The 22,894-nt window shown below is 34.5% G+C and overlaps 1 protein-coding gene across 1 annotated transcript; it reads right to left on the bottom strand.

Annotated features, from left to right (window-relative positions):
- Window positions 1–2,230: 2,230 nt before the first annotated feature.
- On the bottom strand, window positions 2,231–19,767 carry LOC124540647 (calpain-A-like). The gene is made up of 18 exons (XM_047118313.1): window positions 19,345–19,767; window positions 18,835–19,011; window positions 17,931–18,049; window positions 16,609–16,677; window positions 16,135–16,269; window positions 15,367–15,535; window positions 14,561–14,742; window positions 14,185–14,298; window positions 13,676–13,782; window positions 13,237–13,346; window positions 12,841–13,028; window positions 12,184–12,291; window positions 11,572–11,614; window positions 6,970–7,099; window positions 4,511–4,711; window positions 3,397–3,545; window positions 2,573–2,694; window positions 2,231–2,417 (listed from the first exon to the last, which is right to left on the bottom strand). The coding sequence occupies exons 1-18, from the start codon at window positions 19,765–19,767 to the stop codon at window positions 2,333–2,335; spliced, it is 2,631 nt and encodes an 876-aa protein (XP_046974269.1). The 3' UTR covers window positions 2,231–2,332.
- Window positions 19,768–22,894: the final 3,127 nt, after the last annotated feature.

Genomic DNA, 22,894 nt, shown 5'->3' with positions numbered 1-22,894 from the left:
ACACCCACGCTTAGAGATTTTCACAAGTTTCTGAATGATCGTGCATCCATTCTAGAATCAGTACACCGCAGTATGGCTGAGAGCTCTTCTAAGTCTAATCATGGTCAGCAGCGAGCCTCGACTGCTACTAGTTCGAAGTCGGAATGTTCACACTTGAAGTCATATGCGTCACTACTAACAGCAACACTAGTATTGATCAACAACAAAGACCGTCTTCTTCTAATTTATGTACTTGTTTTAACTCTACTGAGCATAGGATGTTTGATTGTCCATCATTTAGGGAGATGGGCGTTAGTGATCATATTACCCAGGCGACTATATTGAAACTATGTAAAATTTGTTTGAAGCCTGGTCATTTTTCTAGTCAATGTCGCTTTGGTCTTTGCCGAGAGTGTAAAAAAAGGCACAACTCACTCCTGCACCTTACAACAAATATCGAAGGCAATACAACAACTACTGTAAGCAATATTTGCCCCGTCGACACACGACACCGTTTGATATTAATTAAATTAAAATTCCTAGTAATATTATCATAGGGGATCCCAAGTTTTATGAACCGTCTCAAGTTGATATGCTCCTCGGTTCAGATCTGTTTTGGGTCCAGGGTGTCCTAGATTACACAGTTCAATTTGGGCTGGCTTATTGGAGGTCATGTGCCTTTGTTTAGCAAGCAAATTAATAATAATGTAAAATGTAATACTGTTCTTATTAATTTTGTACAAGGTGATGATGATCCTCATACTAAAATAAGTGTGTTTTGGGAAGTAAAGGAGATTCCTTCTAAAGTTCATTTAAATGACAGCGAGCAGGCATTTGAAAGGCATTTTGTGCAACCGGGTGTGTTGCACAAAATGCCTTTCAAATGCCTGCTTGTCCAATGCTAGATTCTGTGTGAGGCATTCCTTCGTTTAAATCACCCAACTGTCTTGGCGATTCACATGTCATAACTCAGAAAATAGCTAAGCGATTTATATTATCGACATCTATTAGAATCTTTGATCCACTAGGTTTTGTGTCCCTCTTTTTAATTATCCCTAAATTTATTATGCAGCAGTTATGGATAAGGATGTAAAATAAAATTACGACGTAATTGCAGCCTAAAAAGTTTTCGTCGCGGATTGCATGAAGTCAAAATGAAAAAAGTATTAGATGAACGTTATAATATTAGAATCTTGTGACAGTGAATATTTCGACGTAGTACTTTAATTTATTATTTACATATAAAACAAATATTATCATCATAAAACTATTCAAGACAAGTAATTCTATGACTAACTAGATTAAGCCAATAATCACACAAAAATATTTTTCTTAATAATTCCGAATAGTAGCTATCCGGTATTCGGCCGGATAGTATTTTGGTGGCCGGATAGACCGAGTACCGGATAGTTACCGGATATCCGTTTCATCTCTTATTTTAATTATTAAATATACATATATACGAGTCGGAGGAATGAGGACCATGTTGTGAGGAAGATCTTGACTTTGGACACAGAGGAAGTGGACGACCAATGAAAGGGTGGTGTTGATTTAGATTTTTGATATTTGTACCTATACATTATACATTTAACTAGCTCCAGCCTCTCATAGACAATCGGCAGTTTTGGAGTGCAATGTTTGTTTTTGTTAAACAATACCCATATTTTACAAGTTATTTATTTGATATGTCGGAAGGAGAGTTGGTCTTTCACGTAAAATCAACGAAGTAACCATATTATTTTTTCATCTTGATGTCATTTCTGTATTATTTGTACACATAATAAAAAATACATTAAGGTTATAGACAGATAAATTGTCTATTAATGGGATTTATATATTTCCAACAAAGGTTAATTATGACGAGAGAGTTAAAATAATAAATAACAGCTCGAGGAAATACATTTATTCCTCTTATTGGATAAAAAAATACATAATAGAAGTTAAAATACATCACATACATATAACACATTCAATAAAATTCAACAAGTCAAATTGACAGTTCTGCACTTACAGTACACATTTGTTATCTATGACTACATGAGATATATTATAGTTTTAGCACACACTTGTAAAAAAAGGGATTTTTTGATGAAGCCTAGAAATTTATTAAGTTGGAAATACAAGGAATGTCAGAATATTAACGCATCGCATATATATTAACACATAAACTTAAATCGTAAATAAGTGAACAAACTGCACCTCCTGTTTTTTCAAAAAAAAAAAAAAATATTTCGTTTAAATTTTGAAGTATTTAATAAGTTTGAATGTGAACTATGTATTGTAATAGTAGTTGTGTAAAACAATATTATAATTAAACGTGAACTCTCATATGAGAAATATAGTTGTTTATACCTCATGCTGTATTTCCGATCTTGGTCTTGAGTCGCACAAGGCACAATATGAACTCGGCGAATTGTATCCCGTGACATGAGCTGTATCTGTACGTAAAGAAACATATAGAAACAAATCGTTTATTAAATCTAGATAAAGAAGAAAAAATTAAAGAATTTACTACAAATTGTAACATTCATACTTTCACAGTCAGGAACAAATAAAAATCTAGAACAGATTAGTTAAAGTGTCGTGTGTGTACCTCTGTGCGAGCTCGTTGACCGTATGCGCGTTGATCGTGTACCCGGCCGAGTGCAGCGCGTCACGCAAGTGTTTCAACGGGACGGCGCCGTGACCCTCGGTGTCGTACAGGCGAAACACCGCCTGCAACGGACACGACATCTGGCGTTATAGTAGCAAGATATGCCCATATAATAAGTACAAAGTAATATTACAATGGCCTTTACTGTTATATAAGATTCGTGTATCAAACTAAGGTAACATTTAATATAACTAAGTGAATAATAAAGACCTTTCCGTAAACATACAAACCCATTGAAACAAAATTGAACTAACTATGTAGAAGTTGGACTGAGCTTCCAGCCCCTCTGGTTAGGTACTACTAATACTTTTCATATATTCTACCCTAACACAGTAATGCTTAGTTTAGTTGTGTTCTAATTTCAAGGTATGGAGATCTAGTGTACAGTGTACAGGCACAAGGGGCATGACATAATTCCCAAGATGGCATTGGTGTTAAGGAATCATTGAGAATCATGAATATTTCTTGTAGCGTTTGTCTATTTGCAGTCTTGATCACTAACCATCAGATGGACCATTTAAAAGACCACCTACTTATTATCTTAAAAAGAAGTAAATATGGTCTTTTCAATAACTCGAACTCAAAATGATATGAATATATCGCACACACAAATAATCACTCTTCTGAGTTTTCATCTTCGTTCCTCTACATCGACTAAAAGTTTGCTTTTTGGTATTTACTAAAAAAACTAGATCAATCCAATTTGTTAACTTCTTCTTATGTATTTAGGCATTGTAATGATAAGGTTCTAATTATTGTTTTACCCGCCACTGCCTCAGATCAATCCACAGAGATTTAAACTCTTTGAAGCCGAGACTTCCGGAAGCATCCTTATCCAGCATCTCGATCATCCTCTTGCAGACATTCTCGGAGAAACCTTCACCTTGGAGTTCTGCAACATTCGATACACATACTTATATAAAGAATCTTCAAAATGGAGATTGATGTATTTTTTAGTATTTACGTTGATTATAATTTATATTTCTCATTTGTTAACACTAAATATTGTAGTTTGTAGACTATTCGTCTTTAGTCTTAAATCACTTTATATGCGGTACCGTTTTTACCGGAAAGGAATAAAAGGTTTGCGTCCAAAGCCCTAAGTCCCTTAAATTATCCCCTAGGTTCTCGGCTTGGAGACAGTTAATTACTTTATCCGGAACAGAATCATTCAATAGTTCTGTACTGTCTATCTAAACAAAGAAATCAAGAATTTAGTGAACCAATAAGTTACTACTTTCTAACTAGTTCGACATATTCCAAATCACTGGAAAGACTTAACTATCTATAATTAAGTAATACGTCGTTGTTATTCTTAATTTAAAAGTTCTATAAACGTTTTCTTTATTCGAAATTCGAAAAATTATACTATTAATATTTCTTATACACAAAACGTTGGTTATCTAGCCAACCGCACGTTGAATATTGTAATACAAGAGTGTATACAGACAAACTTTTATACAGCAAAAACGCAGGATGGTTTTACGAGTATTCCGAGGTACGAGAGTGTAAACACTGAAATCTGCCAAACTGATACAATATCTTGACACAAAACATTTTACTGATCTGACAAAGGATTTGAAATTTGACCAGCCAAGTAAGATAGCCAAAAGCAATTAAATAGTTGAAAGTAAAATCAATGAGGTCCATTATGGTGACATAAACCAATACGATTTTTTATAATGAATCACAATCAAACGACGGGACAATTTGCAATTTTTCTAATTAGGTATATCCTGGACAGAGAATAATTCCTTGATAATAAATTATTTGTGCCAGGTCACTGCTCTTGTCAGATTTATTGTAATATTTTTATCATGAGATATTAATAATTTAATATATATCTCAGAAAATACACGATTCAAGAACACTCGTTACCTCGCAGCTGTGGTTGGTCGAGAAGGACCTGCTCCTGTTGCCATGTTCCTGGTTCCTGCTGTTCTTGCATCAGGTCCCGTAGCTTGTCGATGCGGATTTTCCGATAGATGTTAGTGCATAGAGTACACAGCAGCTGCTTTAGACAGTTCTGCTCTTGCTGGTCTACTCCCCCGGCATCGACTGCGTGACGCATGGCTATCTCTGTATTAATTCATATACAGTTAGCGTCGAAATACAACTGCTATTTTTCAAGACATACTAGCCAACTGCGCGAGATAAATTAGAATGCACGCCGTCGTTCGACTTTTGGATTCCTCCTATAATTTCTGAACAAGTCTTCGAACATGGAAGTGATTTCCTCTTTAAAACTAAATGGCTTTATTTAAACCTCTTTGCTTTTTCTTTTGTATCAAGGTATTGGTGACCTATCTTAGAATTGTCTTATTTCAGAGTCTGAGGCAGATTTACATATTTGTTTTTTATTTATTATCCATTTCTTCTTACTACGATCAATCAATAGCAAACTTATCAACGAGCTTGTAAATTATATCGCAAGAAATATTATGGCGTCCAGGTTTTTTTTTAATGTTGTAGTAGCAAATGAGTAGGAAGTACAAAATACGCGTAACAGTGATTACCACCACCCATGGACGTCTACAAAGCCGGGGAGACTTGCAGGTACGTTGTCGGCCTTTAAGGAAGGAGTACCTACACTCTTTTATTGAAGGTTCCAAAGTTTGAAAACGGTTCGGAAAAACTGCCGGCGAAAGTTAGTTTAACAGAGTTGTTGTGCGAGGCAGAAAATGTCTTAAGAATCGCGGTGTTGAGGATTATCGGACATAAAGATCGGAAGCAGGTGAAACTTCGAATTTTGACAAGATATCCGAAGGTGAAATTCCATAGTCGGGATAAATCCGAACAATTCGTTGGAACGTTACCAGTGAAAATTTCGGTAGAAGATGCAGAGTGATCAAACATGTCGACGCAAAACCAAAGGATGAAGCAGATTGGCAAGGGCTTGGTCGTTGATAAAGACCAAAAAAGTCCAACTGAAATTGCTGTACTCAATTACAAACTATTTTTTGCCTATTCTGGCCTTCTGGACATATCCATTTATCATATATTCTAACGCCAATCAGCAATACTTAGTCATGTTGTGTATTGGTTAGAAGGGTTAGTGAGACATTGCCATAACTACAGGCATAAGGCATATAATATCTTCTTTCATGGCACATTGGCAATGAAGAACATAGTGAATCTTGCGGTTGCACTTGCCTACTTATAGTGGGTAATAACCGATAAGTTAGTCTGTATGATGTTGATATCTGTCTAGATCAAATATTAATGTGTCTATAACAGTTATCTCGGCTTGAGCAGATTGAAGCAATTGAAGGAGGTGGAATAATTATAAAACATTAGGAATATGTTATAAAATGTTTACAAATTAAATATTGTGCCGGAGTTACAAAGAAGTAACATTACACTCCCGTACCCAATACCCGTGCTTTTTAATATTCAAGTATAGATAAGACCAGTAAAAAATCGGATATATTATACAGTTAAGTAAAGTGAAAATCTTCACTTAATATAAAACCGTTACACTTACTAACATATAATGCTATCTATTTGATTAATGTTAAATTAAATTGTAAAGTTTTGATTATTGGACTAGGGTGCGTTAAGCTTGAGTCGAGATGGCCCAGTGGTTAGAACGCGTGCATCTTAACCGATGATTGCGGGTTCAAACCCAGGCAATCACCGCTGATTCATGTGCTTAATTTATTTATATAATTCATCTCGTGCTCAGCGGTGAAGGAAAACATCGTGAGGAAACCTGCGTGTGACAAATTTCATAGAAATTCTGCCACATGTGCATTCCACCAACCCGCATTGGAACAGCGTGGTGGAATATGTTCCAAACCTTCTCCTCAAAAAGGAGAGGAGGCCTTTAGCCCAGCAGTGGGAATTTGCAGGCTGTTGTTGTTGAGTTAAGCTTACTCTGGTTAAACGTTTGACCTGCAGCGCCGCCAGATGGCTAATATTGCTAAGACAACGAATAACGGCCGGTAAAAGCGGTGTATGTCTCGCGAACGGATCGCCGACGTCTATTATTGCAATCCCAGTGCATTATTTGATTTAAGTATTGAAAATAATTGTACGAACGCATGTAAAGAATTACAACATTGTAATCTAACGATATCACCTTGTATTTCTGGAATTAATAACAACACGCCGTCATGATGACTGATACAAATCTTATATTAAGAGACAAAGATGATAAAGGCGCTCCAGTGCCGTTATATCTATTACATCCATTTTACAGTAAAAATATTTGTTTACAATTTATTTATAGTCCGTAAAAGTGTTCAATTTTAGGGTCTGTAGGGGTAATCAAATAATATGTCAATATTTTATCGAGATTAATTTGGAATGAACTCTATCATACTAAACGCACTTACCCTCCCTCATAGCATAGTCCAGAATCTCCTTTAATTCCCGCCAGTCTACCTCCCCATCAGCACCGGCCAAGATGTTGAATAAGGCTCGAATTGGATCCGCTGGTTCAGGATTTAGTGCCAATTTTTTAATCTGCATGAACAATATTTTTATTGTTATATTACAGCGAATTTTATTATCTTCTCCACAGACTATTTCTGTATTTTTCGTAAATAAAATAAACCCGCCCGGCTTCGCACGTGTGCAAATTATTAATAAAGAAAATTTCCTGATTGTTATATGACATAAATATAATTGATGTCCTATAACAATCAGGAATAATGCAGTTTTCTTAAATAATAATTTAAAATCCAAAAAAGACGTGGGAAATTATTGATAAGGTCCTAAACAAAAATAAAGGTAAAACAAACTCGACAGATTTACTAAAAATAGAAAGTACACCTCAAAAATCTGTAGACACAGTAAATAAATATTTCACTAGTGTGGCCGTAAATTTAGCAAATAAAATTCCAAAATATAACAACACGATTTCCTACCAATATGAAGACACAATAACACCAGCTAGTTCTATGGTAATGCTTGGAACATCTGAGTCGGAAGTTGAATCTATTTTAATGAATTTAAAGTCTGATAGTGCTGTAGGGTGGGACGGAATCTCTACCAAAGTATTAAAAATGGCCAAAGCTATTCTTATTCCTGCTATAACGCACATCGCCAATTTATGCATCGAAACTGGAACTTTTCCCAATGTGTTTAAAACATCAATTATTCACCCCATTTTTAAATCAGGTAATAAGGATTGTGTTAATAATTATCGTCCGATTTCGGTGTTACCAGCTTTATCAAAAATTATAGAAAAGATAATGAATAAGCGTCTTTTAACTTATTTAGACAAAATAATTTTTTTTCAAAAAATCAATACGGTTTCAGACCTGGCAGATCAACAGCCCAAGCAGTATCTAACCTCACTGACTACGTAGCTACTAATATTGACACCAAAAACAAATGTATTGGATTATTTTTAGATTTGTCAAAAGCTTTTGACACGGTCTCTATATCAATATTGATAAATAAGATGGAGGAAATTGGCATAAGGGGTACAACACTTGATTTATTTGTTGACTATTTACGAAATCGAACTCAACGAGTCACTATAAACGGTTACACAAGTAAGGATACTCCGATAACGCATGGTGTTCCACAGGGCAGTATTTTAGGTCCAACCTTGTTTTTAATATATATCAATAATCTATGCAAATTAAAGCTTCAAAACTGCAAAATTTTCACTTTTGCTGACGACACTGCACTGATATTTAACGGAAATTCTCGGGAAGATGCTAAATCAAAAGCCGAATCGGGACTACAAACAATGGCAAACTGGCTTAATCAAAATTTACTTACACTTAATATTAGCAAGACAAAATTTATTTTATTTACAAATACCGAACGTGCACCGAATGAGCAAGTATTAAAAATCCGCATTCATTCTTGTCAAAATATTAAAATAAACACTTGTGATTGTAGCTTTATAGATCGTGTAAAAACTTTAAAGTATTTAGGTGTTGTATTAGACGAAAAATTATCATGGTCCCCTCAAATTTATTTATTTATTTATTTAAGCACACTTACAACATACATATTACAAACATTTGTATTTAAATTTAAAAGTTATATTAAAGTTTGATATGTACGTCAATTACAAGTGTACATAACATTGATTGAGTATGTATATTTATTTTATAAGTAATGATAGTTACAGTTACAGTGCAAATTTAAAAATTATTTATATTATTTAATTAATTCAGAATAAATATACAGATTAAATTAAATTAAAGTAAAATAAAAATTAAATCAAAATCAAATCAAAATAAAATTAAATAAATCAAAATTGAATTAAAAATTAAATCAAAATAAATTAAAATTACATAAAAATAAAATCAAAATTAAATTAAATTAAAACTAAAACTAATCATGCGTTTTATAGTAATTAAATAACTTATTTCTGAAGATAGAGGGGGAGTCGTTAAAAATGTCAATGCCAGGGATTGATTTAAGGATATTATTATACTCGTTGCATATTCGTATCAAGGGGGCTTGATTGCCAACATGCGTTCTTAAACAAGGAGTGTAGAATATTTTGTGAGTATTTCTGGGTGTTCTAGAAGGAACAGATATAAATAGTCTTTCAATAATTTCTGAATTTGTTACTTTATTGTTTATAATATTATGTAAAAATTTTAGATCAATAATTTCGCGCCTACTCCGTAGTGAAACCATATTAAATTTTGCCAAACGGTCCTTATATAATTGTCTATGCGAAAAATCTTTTTCAAGGTAAGCAAGATGTTTGGTAAATGCTCGCTGTATACTCTCAATGCGCTGAGAATGAACAGTGTGTAAAAAGGTTTCCAGATGATACTGGCGTACTCAAGATTGCTGCGTACCAAGGCATTGTATAGAAGTATTTTAGTGTCTTTAGAAAATCCATGGGTGTTTCGCTTGATAAAACCAAGATTTTGTGCAGCTTTAACAACTATATTATCAATATGCGTCATGAATGTTAAACGGCTGTCAATAGTGACTCCTAAGTCTTTTATTTGTAATATTTTCTCGATTAATACATTGCCGATGGAGTACCTAGAGACAAGCGGTTTTTTCTTCCTGGTAAATTTCATATGAAAACATTTGCTGACGTTAAGAGTCATATTATTAGAACAACACCATTCGTTAATACTGTTAATATCATTCTGTATTAAGTTTATGTCCTTATTCGATTTTACTGTTTTGTAAATTTTAAGATCATCTGCATAAAGAGAATATTTACAATGTTTAATATATTTGGTTATGTCGTTGATGAAAACGAGAAATAAAAGAGGACCCAAATGTGAGCCCCGCGGCACCCCGCTTTTGGCAAAGTAAATCTCGGAGTCAAAACCAGTGACCGAAACTGTAAGTGGTCTCTGCGTTAAATATGATTGAAACCAGTTAATCAAAGAATAGCCAAGGCCATACTGATACAGCTTGTTAATGAGTATTTGGTGATTCACTTTAAAATAAACCAGTTGTCAGACAAAACGCGTAGACTTATTTATATTTTCAAAACTTTACGACATATAGCTGATTTTAGTCTTATAAAAACAATCTACTTTGCATTGGTGGAGTCAATTTTGTCTTACTGTATTACATCTTGGGGTGGAGCCAAAAAAACACACCTCATAAAACTAGAAAGGGCACAGCGAGCGTTATTAAAAGTTATGACATTCAAATCTTACATGCACCCAACAGTCGCCCTCTACTCCGAATGTGATGTACTAACAGTAAGACAACTATTTATTAAAAATACAATAATGTCCCAGCATCAAAAAATAGTATATAATCCTGCAACATTACTCACTCGGCGAAAATACAACGCTTGTCCTATCATTCCATACAAAACCGACTATATAAAAAATTCCAGTGCTATCTCGGTCCTATGCTTTATAATAAAATAAATAAATTGTTAAATTTACACACACACACTATTATCCTGGTTAAAAACACAAAATTATGAGGAATTGGAAAAACTGTTTGTTACTCTAAAATAAATAATACTATAAATATATAAAAAATCAAAAATTTCAAATCTTTTATAAACCTTTTATTAAAGTATTAATATTTTATTTTCTACTATTTGTTAAGCTAAGTTAAAAAAAACATATTTTTTCATATTAACATTTACAATTTAAATTAAAGTATTACATTTTATTCTTATGTTTAGTTCATAGTTTTTGTGGTCTAACCTATCAAATTGTAAGTTTGAAGGTAGAAATAGAAATGTCGCTGATATTGTTTTTGTATAGAGTTTTAACTTTTACCCTCATTCACTAATTACTTTTGTAGTTTATTTTTAGAAATAAGATATAATGGTGACATCGGAAGAGTCTAGCGTTTAAGATACAGGCTCGGCCTAGTTTAAACGCTAGTGTTTACTAACCTCGATGTCAACATAAAATCATGTAAAATTAGGTATTATAGGTTAAGACTAATGTACATTTCTTGGAGTCAATAAAGATTATTATTATTGTTATTATTATTATATAATAATAAAATTAAATTAAATAATAAAGCACATTTTTCAATAAGAGAGAATATAGATGCTAAAAAAAGTCTGGAGCTAATACTTGTTGACTTCCAAACGGTGCTTGTAAAAGCCTACTATATATATAAGTGGCAGTATTACAGTTTACCTGTGGCCGCTAAGGAAAATATCGCGAGGAAACCTGAAGCTATCGTGTGAATGTTTCTGCCGTAGTATGTCTATAATGCCGTTATCTATGTATATCTAGCTATGAGCACATAAAATGCGGTAAACATGTGAACCTATGTAACATATCCTTGATAAGACCATAGCATTATTTCAAAAATTAATCTAGATACCAAAAAACAGCACAAATATGTCAAAAGAGAAATTGTTTCTTATTAATATGCCATCAAAAGTGAAAATCGATCGGAAGTTAGGCAAGGGCATTAGTGTTATACCACGACTGCGATAAGCTCCAAAACTTATTTATGATGTCCTTTGCCCGGCAGTGGGAAACTTACGTAGGTTTAACAATTCCACTTACCCTGTCGTCAAGATCGCTCATAAAGACATCTTCGTCGTTTTCACTAAAAATAAAAGATTATTAGTGTAGGTTATCGTATATATATTAAAAAAAGACGATAGATTTGTTTTTTGTAGTAAATTTGTTATAATTTTGACATCCTGACCGATTGCAGCCAAGACGGCTAATCCAAAGGAGATTAATAAACTACGCAGGACATATTATATGTACATGACATATTATATGAGTGTGTAATACAGTATCACTTCCGTTATCTGATGGGACAGGAAATCTGACCAGAAATAGTTCAGGCGCAGGAAGGCTTTATGGGCTTTATGAGGTACGGGAATGTACTTGCAACTTACAGACTCGATCCTGAAAAGTTTTTACTAGGCAACTTTATCGATTCGATCAGTTTTGTCAGGGGATATCGGGGTCTGCAGCTTCACGGCTGCATGGCTTCATATCTAGCCAATCAAGCAACGAGACAGTTAGATATAATAATCTAAATCGACAAGATGATACATTTGGGAATCGAGGTTTCTTAAAATAACAGTAGTATACATTACAAATTATATTTACTGCCTATATGTTCATGTGTGAATTTATAAATAGATAATAAGATATACATACGTCATATTATTGCTCTTCTCAGAGAACACACGTAGGAGGAATTCTCCTTCCTCATTTGGCATGAAGGTTGAAGGCACGATTAGATAGGAGCCCGGTGTCAACTGGTAACTGCAGCACATTTATGAAAATATTATAAAACGAAATTAGTGAAAGATTCACTATTGCATACTAAAGAATTGCACCAATTTTAAATGAACGATTCGTTTTGCTTACGTGTACTGAATATAGAATAACTAAACTCGTTTGCGAGCTTCATACATTTACCCTACTATCCGTTGTTCGAAGTCGACTGATCCATCAGTAGTAAGCCAATTGTTTTCATTTCTTTTTTATCGGAAATATCCAATATTTTCATTTACTGATAAAGTACATATCACTTTGAACTATGTCATGAATAAGAAAAGGTCGCTAATAACCAGTGACAAAAATTATATGAATTTTAATTTTATAATAATTATACTAGCGACCCGCCCCTTCTTACTCGCACGGTTGCATTGCTGATACTAAATGGACTGCAGAATGTTCTATAATGTTCACTGTTTTTCAGTCATTCTCTACTTTATTGTGCATGTATTATAAATATTAATAAAGATTTAAGCATACATAGACAGACAGCGTTAAGCGACTCTGTTTTATACTATGTAATGATTTCCTTACCGCTGCCAGACTTCTCTTTGATTAGTAAAATAATTAGTGTGTCCCACGCAATCATTGGAGTTACATTCGAACGGCTTCTGAACATCATGGTGTTCTGGGAGACGGAAAACTGCAAATCCTATGGGGAGTAAGCTCAGGCCCCGCTGACTTCGGTAGTAACAGTTCTTCTGCATCAGAGATACGATGATCTAGAAGATGACGCCGACATTAATGTTCTATACAACAAGTAAAAGTAAATGCCCCAGAGTTGGCAAATCCAATCCAAGGAAAATAGCAGTGTTTACATCCAAAATTTTACTCAAACATTATATCAATATTTATAGGATACAGTTACAAGTATTGTAACGTGTTCCGATTTTATAGAAAATACTTATATTAATAACAAATATCACTCACGGTACATTTGTTCTCTTCATCGTCTTCGTCCGGATCTTTTAAGGTGACGGTGTAATGAGGGTTCTTCCAAAAGGTGTCGCTATAATTCACGCAACCTCCGGCCGAAATATCTGGAAACAATAATTATCATTAAAACTATTTTATGTAGTTATAGTACAAGACAACTTAGATGTAGCAATAGCAAAATTTGTAAAACCGATTACTCCCGATTTACGACGCGAGATTCTATAGCGACGATTTTGACGAATAGCGTCGAATGGCGCGACAGGGAGCTATTTCTATTGGTTGTGGAAATCGGCAGTATTCGGCGCTATTCGTCGCTATAGAATTTCGCGTCGTAAATCAGCAGTAATCGGTTTTATTGAAATTCGTAAATTTGTTTAAGGTTAATTTTCTACCACGAGCTCTAAGCAACAACGGAGTAACCGATGTTACATACCTTTCATCCATTTTCCCTCAAAAACAGACATCTCCCATTTCTTTGTACAGCCTTCGTGGCACTCCTTGATGTTGAAGGAGTCCGGATTCAAGTTACACATTTCAACTCTGTCATTAAATATAACACACATAAGAATTGTGTAAGAAAGGCACTGCTATGAAAAACATTTAGAATTCTTTTAATTAAAAATAAATAATGGACAACATCACATACATTCTTCTGATCCCAATGTAAATAGCTAAAGCACTTGTGTTATAGAAAATCAGAAGACACTACTCGAAACGCTTGGCTCTTGGAGTAGTGGTGCAAAAAGCTTCATCAAAAGTATAACACCGCGCCTCATCGCCTCCACTGGTGACAGGATGGCTGGTTCGTTTTTTGCCCAGAGGATCGGAATTGCGATTCAACGAGGAAATGCTGCTAGCATTCTTGCCACCATTCCACGCGGTCAAGATATAAACAGTAACTAGTTTTAGTAATATTTTAATATAATGCGTTTTATGTCACACCTATTAAAATGACTGACGAAATCCTCAAAAGACATCCAGAACTCGCCGTCATCGCTGAAAGTTAAGCCCAACTCCTCCCGTTCTGACTGTGGTATGAATTGCCATTCCGGAGACCTAGGGAAAGAAATTGTTGCTCTTTTAGTTGAAATACAGTAAGTTATTTAAAAGCTTCCATCTTCAAACATTACGGAATTATAACAAAGACTAAAAATCCAGCGGTACACATTCTGCCTTTAGGGAACCCCCTCACGGGATCTCTTACGTATGCTATCGAGACACCCACCTTGGGAGGCACCCAGCTTGGAAGCAAGCTAGAGGAGTCTCCTATATGTAATGATACTGATTGATACAGAGAACACAGTCGCTCGATACTCACTTGTCGCTCCAGGCGCCGTTCCACTCGGCCTCGTTGCCCCAGGGGTTGCGCAGGCGCAGCAGCGGTATCTTGCCGGCGCGGCCCGGCGTCTCGATGTCCACGTACTTCACGCGCGTCACGGAGTACGCGTGGCCGCGGATGAGGCCGGCCGGCGTCTCCGCCTCCAACACGTTGGGGTCCGGCTGTAACGACATCCTTATTACTGTTATTTTGTTCACTGTCTTATTATTCATTATCTTCATTTCAAATTATTTGCCGTTGTAAGAAACTGATGAAATCATAGCCTTGAATCAATGAAAGGGAAAAAAATAAAAACGGGTTAGACCTACTACCTGATTAAGCAGGATTACTAAATTTGGTCGGTTAACTGTGAAGTATTTTTTTAAATAATATAAAAAACTAGGTGCGCAGACCAGACCATCTGATGGTAAATAGTTAACATCTATATATCTTGGCACTCTGAGGCAATTCCGTCTCCTACATCGCCCAATTCGCCACCGGTCATGTTTATTGTGCCTCTATTTAATCTGGTTTACTCACGGAAGGTAGGATAGAGTGAGTGGGTGTACCTATCCAGGCGGGCTTAAAATGAGCTGTCGGTGTATCTTATCCAAGCGACAAACTCGACTGAATAAAAATTTTACATTACATAAATAATTGATTCCACATGTTTTGTTATAGATTTTAGGTATATATATTTTCATTCACTAAAACATTGTCGGACAAATAAGTTTAAATAAAGCAGCGGCATTCTAAAATGATTATAAAATTTAAATGTTAGGTATATTTTAGTAACACAATATTACATCGATCATGCAACACAGAAGCGAGTTTCTCTCATACGCCTTCAAGAGTATGGTAAAGAAGTTATCGGGGAGTGACGTCATTTGATAGGACTCAGTGACGCCCCCAGTGAAGTCCACCATTGCTTCGCATGTAAAACCACCTCTAAGTGCATCGTAGGAACCGTGTAATCTGAAACAAAGAGAATATAATTACAGGGATTAGATATATTATTGGAGCCTCGAGGAATGTGAGGTAGTAGTGGCGCACCCTTGAAGAGATAGGGCATCCCCGGTTTTTTAGAGGGTATTCCTGTGCCCTCGGAGCTGGTGAGTTACCATATACCTCTGCTTTGTGCGCGTAAATGTGTTACTTCAGCGATATAAAAAAAGTAACGTATTTGAGCATTCTTTTTTCTTCCCTGTTTTTTATATTTTCCCTTCCCGTTTTGCATCGAGCTTTTCTTTTAGTCTCCTCTCAAAAGCATCAAAAACACCTAAGTGCTCACGATATGCCTCCAAATTTGTCGGTCGGCTGCTAATGTGTCGCAATCCTAACTGGTAGATTTATTATCGCGTTTCATAGCTAGGTTATTTACTTTTTTATTCTCCTTTCGTAACGAAAACACTGCACAAACTAGTGACATCAGGAAAAGTCTTATGTCCGGTGACCGTGTCAAGGCCAGCAGTACAAGCAACACACACACACACACACACAAGTCTAATTGCGTTTTGGTTGTATTTTTATTAAATTAATTCCTCTTCTGATCTCGTATAGTATATATTACTCACTTAGCATAAGCCTTCTCCAGCAAAGCACCCCAAAACTCATTCCTTTCGGAGGAATGCAGGTAATGGAGATTCCCTCTGTAAGTGGGGAGACGATCATCTACCACGACGTCAACCCAGCGACCGTACTGCCAGAACCTGGAACACATATTAGACTTATTATAGCGCTATCAAACAAGAAAATAATCTACCTTTAACATTTAGCACCCCTATAGTGGTGGGAACCAAACTACAAGCACAATGGAAATCTCTTTAAAAATGGCGCTGTGGGCGAAAGCATTAATTCTGCTAAATCTTTTCCAATCAGTTGAGACAACATAAGTTCCAAATGCAGTTGAAATGACAACAAGATTCTTTAACATTTGTATTGCTTTATTCAGTTTTTTATGGTATAGGTTGGCCCATCATATGGGCCACCTGCTGGTAAGTGGTCACCATCACCCATAGACAATGACGCTGTAAGAAATATTAACTTACCGGAAATGGAAGATACCGGCATAATCCTCATCGAAACTTTGGTCATTTGGTACCACTTGGTAGAACAGACTGAAACAAAATTTTATTTTTTAATTTTATGTAATAGTTGTAATATGCAACTATTGTTTTAGTTTTAACGGTATTTTCTATGTTTGAGTTGATTACATCATCATGTAAATTTACATTCAATCGCTTTCAAACCGGAACAAATAAATGATTTCTGATTTGCGGAAAATTCGACTAAAGCAATTCGTCTAAAAAACAATTCGACTACAACAATGCGACTAAAAACAATTATACTAATAATAATTCGTCGAAAACAATTTAGCTGAAAAAACTTTACTAAATTTAATTCAACTAACATTGAGTATACAAAAGTCAAGTGGAACACGAGTGTCTCTTTTGCTCACTCTAAAAACTTTGTTCCGTTAAACTGCTTAAAAAAATTCCTATCGTGTAGGTGTGTCCACGATTTTTGAGATATCTTGTTGGAATTCGCTATATGGACTAATCATCATAGGCATGATCATCCTTCGTCCATCCTCCCTCTCTCCCTTCACCCTCTCTTCTTTTTTCTTTTATGAATTTTCGCTCTGTGCTGGACCCAGAATCAACGAACGAGGACGTGGCGGATTAATAACTCCATTTTTTTTTGTTTTTTTTTTTAGTATTTTTTTAAAGTTTTTGTTTGTTTTTTTCCAGTTTTTTTTTTTTATATTTTTTGTGTTGTTTTTTGTATTAAGTTTATTATTATTTTCTTGAACGAACGATGGAGAGAAGCTAATTTCAAAAGTGAAAGAAAGAATAAAATTAAAAAAAAAGAAAAATATAAAATGATGAAATAAATTCTTCATATCGACAGACGCAATTGATTTGACGTATACAATTCTGTCTGTATATATCGGATCGTCAAGTTGGGCGGGTGTGGGGCATCTCGGACGGTGTACGGGACATAGCCGGACCGATGTGGTGAAGGTCACAAGAGACAGAAGGTCCACAAGAGGTTGCAAATTTTCAATAAGATCGATGAAGACTGCAGAGTCGCGAGATTGAAGTGTAATCGAGAATGAGCAATGTTTCTAGTCGATTTGTTTTTAGTCGAATTGTCTTTAGTTGAATTTTTTTAGACGATTTATTTTAGACGAATTGTTATTAGTCGAATTGTTTTTTAAACGAATTCTTTTAGTCGAATTGATTTAGTCGAATTTTCCGTAGACGTGATTTCTGGCGTAAGAAAATTTGATACTCCATTACCTTTCGCAAAATATCATCTGCTTTTTACAATATTTTTATTTTTACAAAAAATCCAAAACTATACTAACTTTCTATGCAACGTGAGGGTGGAGACCGCGGCCAGCAGCCAGCAGTCGCCCAGCTCTCCTTGCTGGACGTCGAAGCGACTGTAGCCCTCCACGAACAGTTGTGGATTTTCGCAAATTTCCTGTGACGATAAAAATAAAAGCAATTAAAATGTTCTTTTCTTGATCTTTAATAACAAGTGGAAGGAGGAAGCCCAAAGAGAACATCTCTTTGAAATTTTCGAACGGACAGACAGGACGTTGATTATTATTAAGGTTTTCGTTTTTATCTGATCTTTAGACCCTAACATAAAAACTTTATGAGGTTAGTAAAGTAAGGCTCTATTGTTAATCTATTGTTAATATGACAGTATCTGAGATAAGTCAAGAGTTCTATAGATCAGATTAGGGTGGAGCTACAATAGAGATTAAGACGATTTACTAAATATTTACTAATTATTATATTAAAAGATTGAAATTAAAATGTTTAAATTCGTTCATAATATAATTATACGTCTCCACGCCTCTGTTGCCCTAGGGCTTTCTTTCTTTTGTAGCCCCAGGGCCGACTCTATCTATAGTATTCCATTACTAAAGTTTTATATGGTTGCAAATATGGATATAGATGAAAAGTTCCTTAATACGTTTATGAGAGAAAAAAGTTCAGCTATAATCCATACCAATAAAAATGCGAAAGTAACTCTGTCTGTCTGTCTTGCTTTCACGCCAAAACTACAAGACCGATGTAAATTACATTTGGTAATAGTCCAAAGCCTGAGAAAAGACGTAGGCTACTTTTTAATTGAAAAAAATGTTGTGAACAAAGAGGTCTTATATCAATTTAATATTTTAAGTTAATTTGTAAGATAATTCATATTTTTTACGCAACCAAAGCCGCGGTTAATATCTAGTATAATATTTGTCTCACCTTAGGTCGGAGCCATTTCAGCCGTTTATCCGATTCTTGCTTGTTGTACAAACTGTAATCTACCGCTGGGAACTCCGGATCTTCGAACAATTTGCCGTCTGCCAAACACTGAGACCTAATTTCTTTGAAATCTTGATACGAAGCGGTGTCTGATGCAGATGGATGAGTTTCACCCAGCTACAAATATTTTACATCTATTATAGTAAAGCGCGGTACACTAATTCTTCTCTATATATTTTAGGCATAATTATGATATTTTTCAATCACTAAATTAAAATAAAGTTAATTTGCAATAAATTATGGGTATATATTTTTGTCCTGGTTAATGGCACCGTTGTAAATACTAGTTGATTATAAATCATAAGTATTGTGTATGATAGAATATATAAATATAAATATGAAAATGCAATTCAAGGTTTAGTATATATACTACGCGAACATTTGTGAGGATGGATTGGATAAATGTAACCCTTATATAAAAAGGAAATATAATTTTGCATATTGACAAACCCAGAATATCTGCTCGCCAGTCGGCATGAACATTTGGCTTCCCTTATAGTTATCTGGTAGATTTAACTTATGAACTTTGCTTGGCACTACTAAAGGTGTTTCATTTAATGGCGATTTTTGTGACATGTCTTTTGGCGTTTCACTTTTTGCAACCACATTGTTCTGTGATTTATTTGGTTTACAAAAGTCTCTACTAGCAATGTTTTCTGTTTCTACATGTGGTTGCACTTCAGCTATTTTAATATCAGTCTTTCCTGAATCATTACTTTCTCCTATTTCAGCGTTGGTCGATAGATTTCGGGATCCCGAGGGTACTATATCTTCTTGCACTGTATTCTCAACAGGCAGACTTGGGAAAGTAGTTGTTGCCGTAACATCCTCCATTTTCAGCTTAACAAATTCGTCTTCATTTGTTTCAATCATTTCGAACTTTAAAACATACGTATTTACTTGAAAGATCCAATATTATCCGTTCAAATATACGAATTTTGTGGAAATTTGAAAGATCGTTAGTAAACGTCCATCAAATGTCCAAAATATTTTCAATTTTAATTATCTTTTTGATTGGCGATTGTATGTTATTTTTAAAAACATGTAATCATTTTAATTCTACACAAAACATTTTGCAAAGTAGCGCATCCCTTTTCTTATCGAAATTACTAATTTTTTTTTAATATTCAATAAATATATGTATTTGACTTAGCACACGCGTATAGCTTGGTAAGAATGACCGTTTGTAACAAACTGAAGTAATTGAATGGGAAAGGACGAGCTGAGCTACTGCATCGATTTATGTTATTATCATTTCTTAATGGTTTGTTTGTAATCATTAACTGTATGATTAGAAACTATTTAATAATTAAATAATAGATTATTATTAATTGAAATACAATTACAGTAATCGTTTTAAGTTTGATTATAGTATTTATTTACTCTTGGCTAAAACAACCGAAATATTTAAAATATTCTATGATTTTGTTCAATCAGATTAATAATAATAATAATAATAAAAGCCTTTATTCGCTGACCAAAATACTTACAAATAACTTACAACACTATTATAACTAATAACACTATAAATAATGGTTACAATAAATATGCTTAATTTAAGTGATATGTTCAATTCTACAGCAACCAGTTCGTTGGTCAGGTTGTCTTTCGACATAGGCCTCCCCTAGTTTTTTCCATTCGTGTCTGTCACGAGCAAGTCTTCTCCAACCTTTTGGTAGGTCATCCTCCCATCTTTTGGTTGGACGCCCCTTTTGTCGTTTCCCATTCCTAGGATACCATTCCATTACGTCTTTCGTCCATTTTTCTTTGTTTGTTCTCATAATGTGGCCAGTCCAGTTCCATTTCAGGGTTTTGATCTTTTGTAAGATATCGCTCACTTTCGTCTTTTTCCTTATTTTTGTGATCGACCATCTGTCATGTAGCCTTATGCTTAGCATACTTCGTTCCATATTGCGTTGGCAAACTACAAGTTTTTGGATATTTTTACTGGTGGCAGGCCAAGTTTGACACCCGTAGGTGAGACATGGGAGGATACACACGTTGAACAGTTTGCTTTTCACCGAAATTGGTATTGTTTCGTTCTTGAATATTTCTTGCAGGGACCAGTAACGTTTCCAAGTGTTGCTAATTCTTCTGTCTATTTCTTTTGAATATTGGTCTTTTATTGATATTAGTTGTCCTAGATATACGTATTCATCGACATATTTGATAATCTCCTGTCCTATTTCTATGTTTTCTTTTATCGCATTCGTCATTATTTTAGTTTTCTCTGGATTCATTGATAAACTAGCTTTTTTACTTTCTTTATCTAATTGTTTCAACATAGTTTGTAGTATATCTGGTCTGTCTGAGAATAGTACAATGTCGTCAGCGAATCTTAAGTGATTTAGGTTTTTTCCATGTACATTAATTCCAAAATCTTCCCAGTCTAAATTTCTGAATATATTTTCTAACACTGCCGTAAAAAGTTTTGGGGATAATGGATCACCTTGTCTGACACCTCTCTGGATACTAAATTCTTCTCCCAATTGTTCAAGTCTGACTTTTGCCGTTGAGTTTTTGTATGTTCCTTTTAGGATTTGTATATATTTTCTTTCTACGCCCTGTTTTTCTAAAGTTTTCCAGATATAATTATGACTAAGAGAATCAAAAGCCTTATTATAATCGATAAATGCTATGTAGTAATGATGGCCATATTCATTAAGTTTTTCAATAATTTGTTTAACCACGTGAATATGATCAATGGTAGAATAATCAGCGCGAAATCCAGCTTGTTCTCTCGATTGGCTTTCTTCTAAGCGTTTTGTTATTCGAGCAAGTATTATTTTAGAAAACATTTTGTATATATTGGACATTAGACATATGGGTCTGTAATTACTTATATCATTTTTGTCTCCCTTTTTATAGAGCAAGACAATAGTTGACTTCGTCCATTGAGTTGGTATTTGTTCAGTAGTAAATATATCGTTAAATACTTTCGTCAACGCTTTGGATATAACGGGTAAAGTGTCTTTCAGTAACTCGTTCGAAATATTATCGTCTCCGGGTGCTTTGCCGCATTTTTGTGTTTTTACAGCTCTTTCAACTTCGGCTTCTAGTATACAAGGCAGTGCTTCTTCATTAGTATATTTCTCTGTTTCTGTGGCTATTTTTTCTTCTGTCTCCGTGTATAGTTTCTTATAGAATTCAGTAGCCACTTTAGCTATTGATGATCTCTTTATAGCTACTTTATCATTATTCTCCTTATGTTTTATTTTTATGTTAGGTATCCATTGAGTGTATTCTTTTAGTTGTTTTAAACCTTTTTTAAGTCCACCTGTTTTCTCTATCTGTTTAATAAGTACTTTTAGTCTCTCTGCTTTCTTATGTTTTCGTATTGATACTTGAACAGATGACAGATGTTATGACGGTTATCTTTTCGTTTCTTTAACATTATTTTCCTCTCGTTCATTAGTTTAATCGCTTCTTCTCCTAGTTTACTTTTCCTCTCTTTTTTAGTACACATTATTTTTACATTTGTCAGTGCCTTTTCCAGAAAATCATACTTTTCTTTCAGTGTATTGCATCTTTCGATTTCTTCTAATTTATTTTTTAACTCTTTTAGGACATCCTGTGGTATAGGCGATGTTATCATTGTATTATGAGTTGTCGAGGTAATGTGTTTTCTTGATTTCTTTTTTCCACATAATATAACTCCTCTTACCATTCTGTGATCTGTATTAAAATTTAGTTTATTTACTACATCGATGTCATTAAATATTTTCTTTTCTTTTGTTAGAATGAAATCGATTTCATTTCTGTCTCTACCATTTGTAGATATCCATGTCCACTTTCTTGTCTTTCTCTTTTTGATGAAGGTATTTATGATTTTCAAATTGTTTGCGAGGGCGAATTCTATGAGCCGTTGTCCATTCTCATTTCTTTCTCCACTACTGTAATCTCCTATGACAAATTCATCTTTATTTGTTTTCTTACCTACCTTTGAATTGAAGTCTCCCATCAAAATTGTTTGTTTGTTTGTTTTTTGCATTATTTCTGT

The sequence above is a fragment of the Vanessa cardui genome, chromosome 26, assembly GCF_905220365.1.
Source record: "Vanessa cardui chromosome 26, ilVanCard2.1, whole genome shotgun sequence".
NCBI lineage: Eukaryota > Metazoa > Arthropoda > Insecta > Lepidoptera > Nymphalidae > Vanessa > Vanessa cardui.
This window is presented reverse-complemented; position numbering and strand designations above follow the sequence as displayed.

Coding starts and splice junctions, on each gene's coding strand:
- LOC124540647 (XM_047118313.1), bottom strand. CDS start 19,767: ATGATTGAAACAAATGAAGACGAATTTGTTAAGCTGAAAATGGAGGAT. Junction 16,270..16,608: donor GCCGGTATCTTCCATTTCCG/GTAAGTTAATAT, acceptor TATGTGTTCCAG/GTTCTGGCAGTACGGTCGCT. Junction 4,712..6,969: donor GGACTATGCTATGAGGGAGG/GTAAGTGCGTTT, acceptor GAATTAATACAG/AGATAGCCATGCGTCACGCA.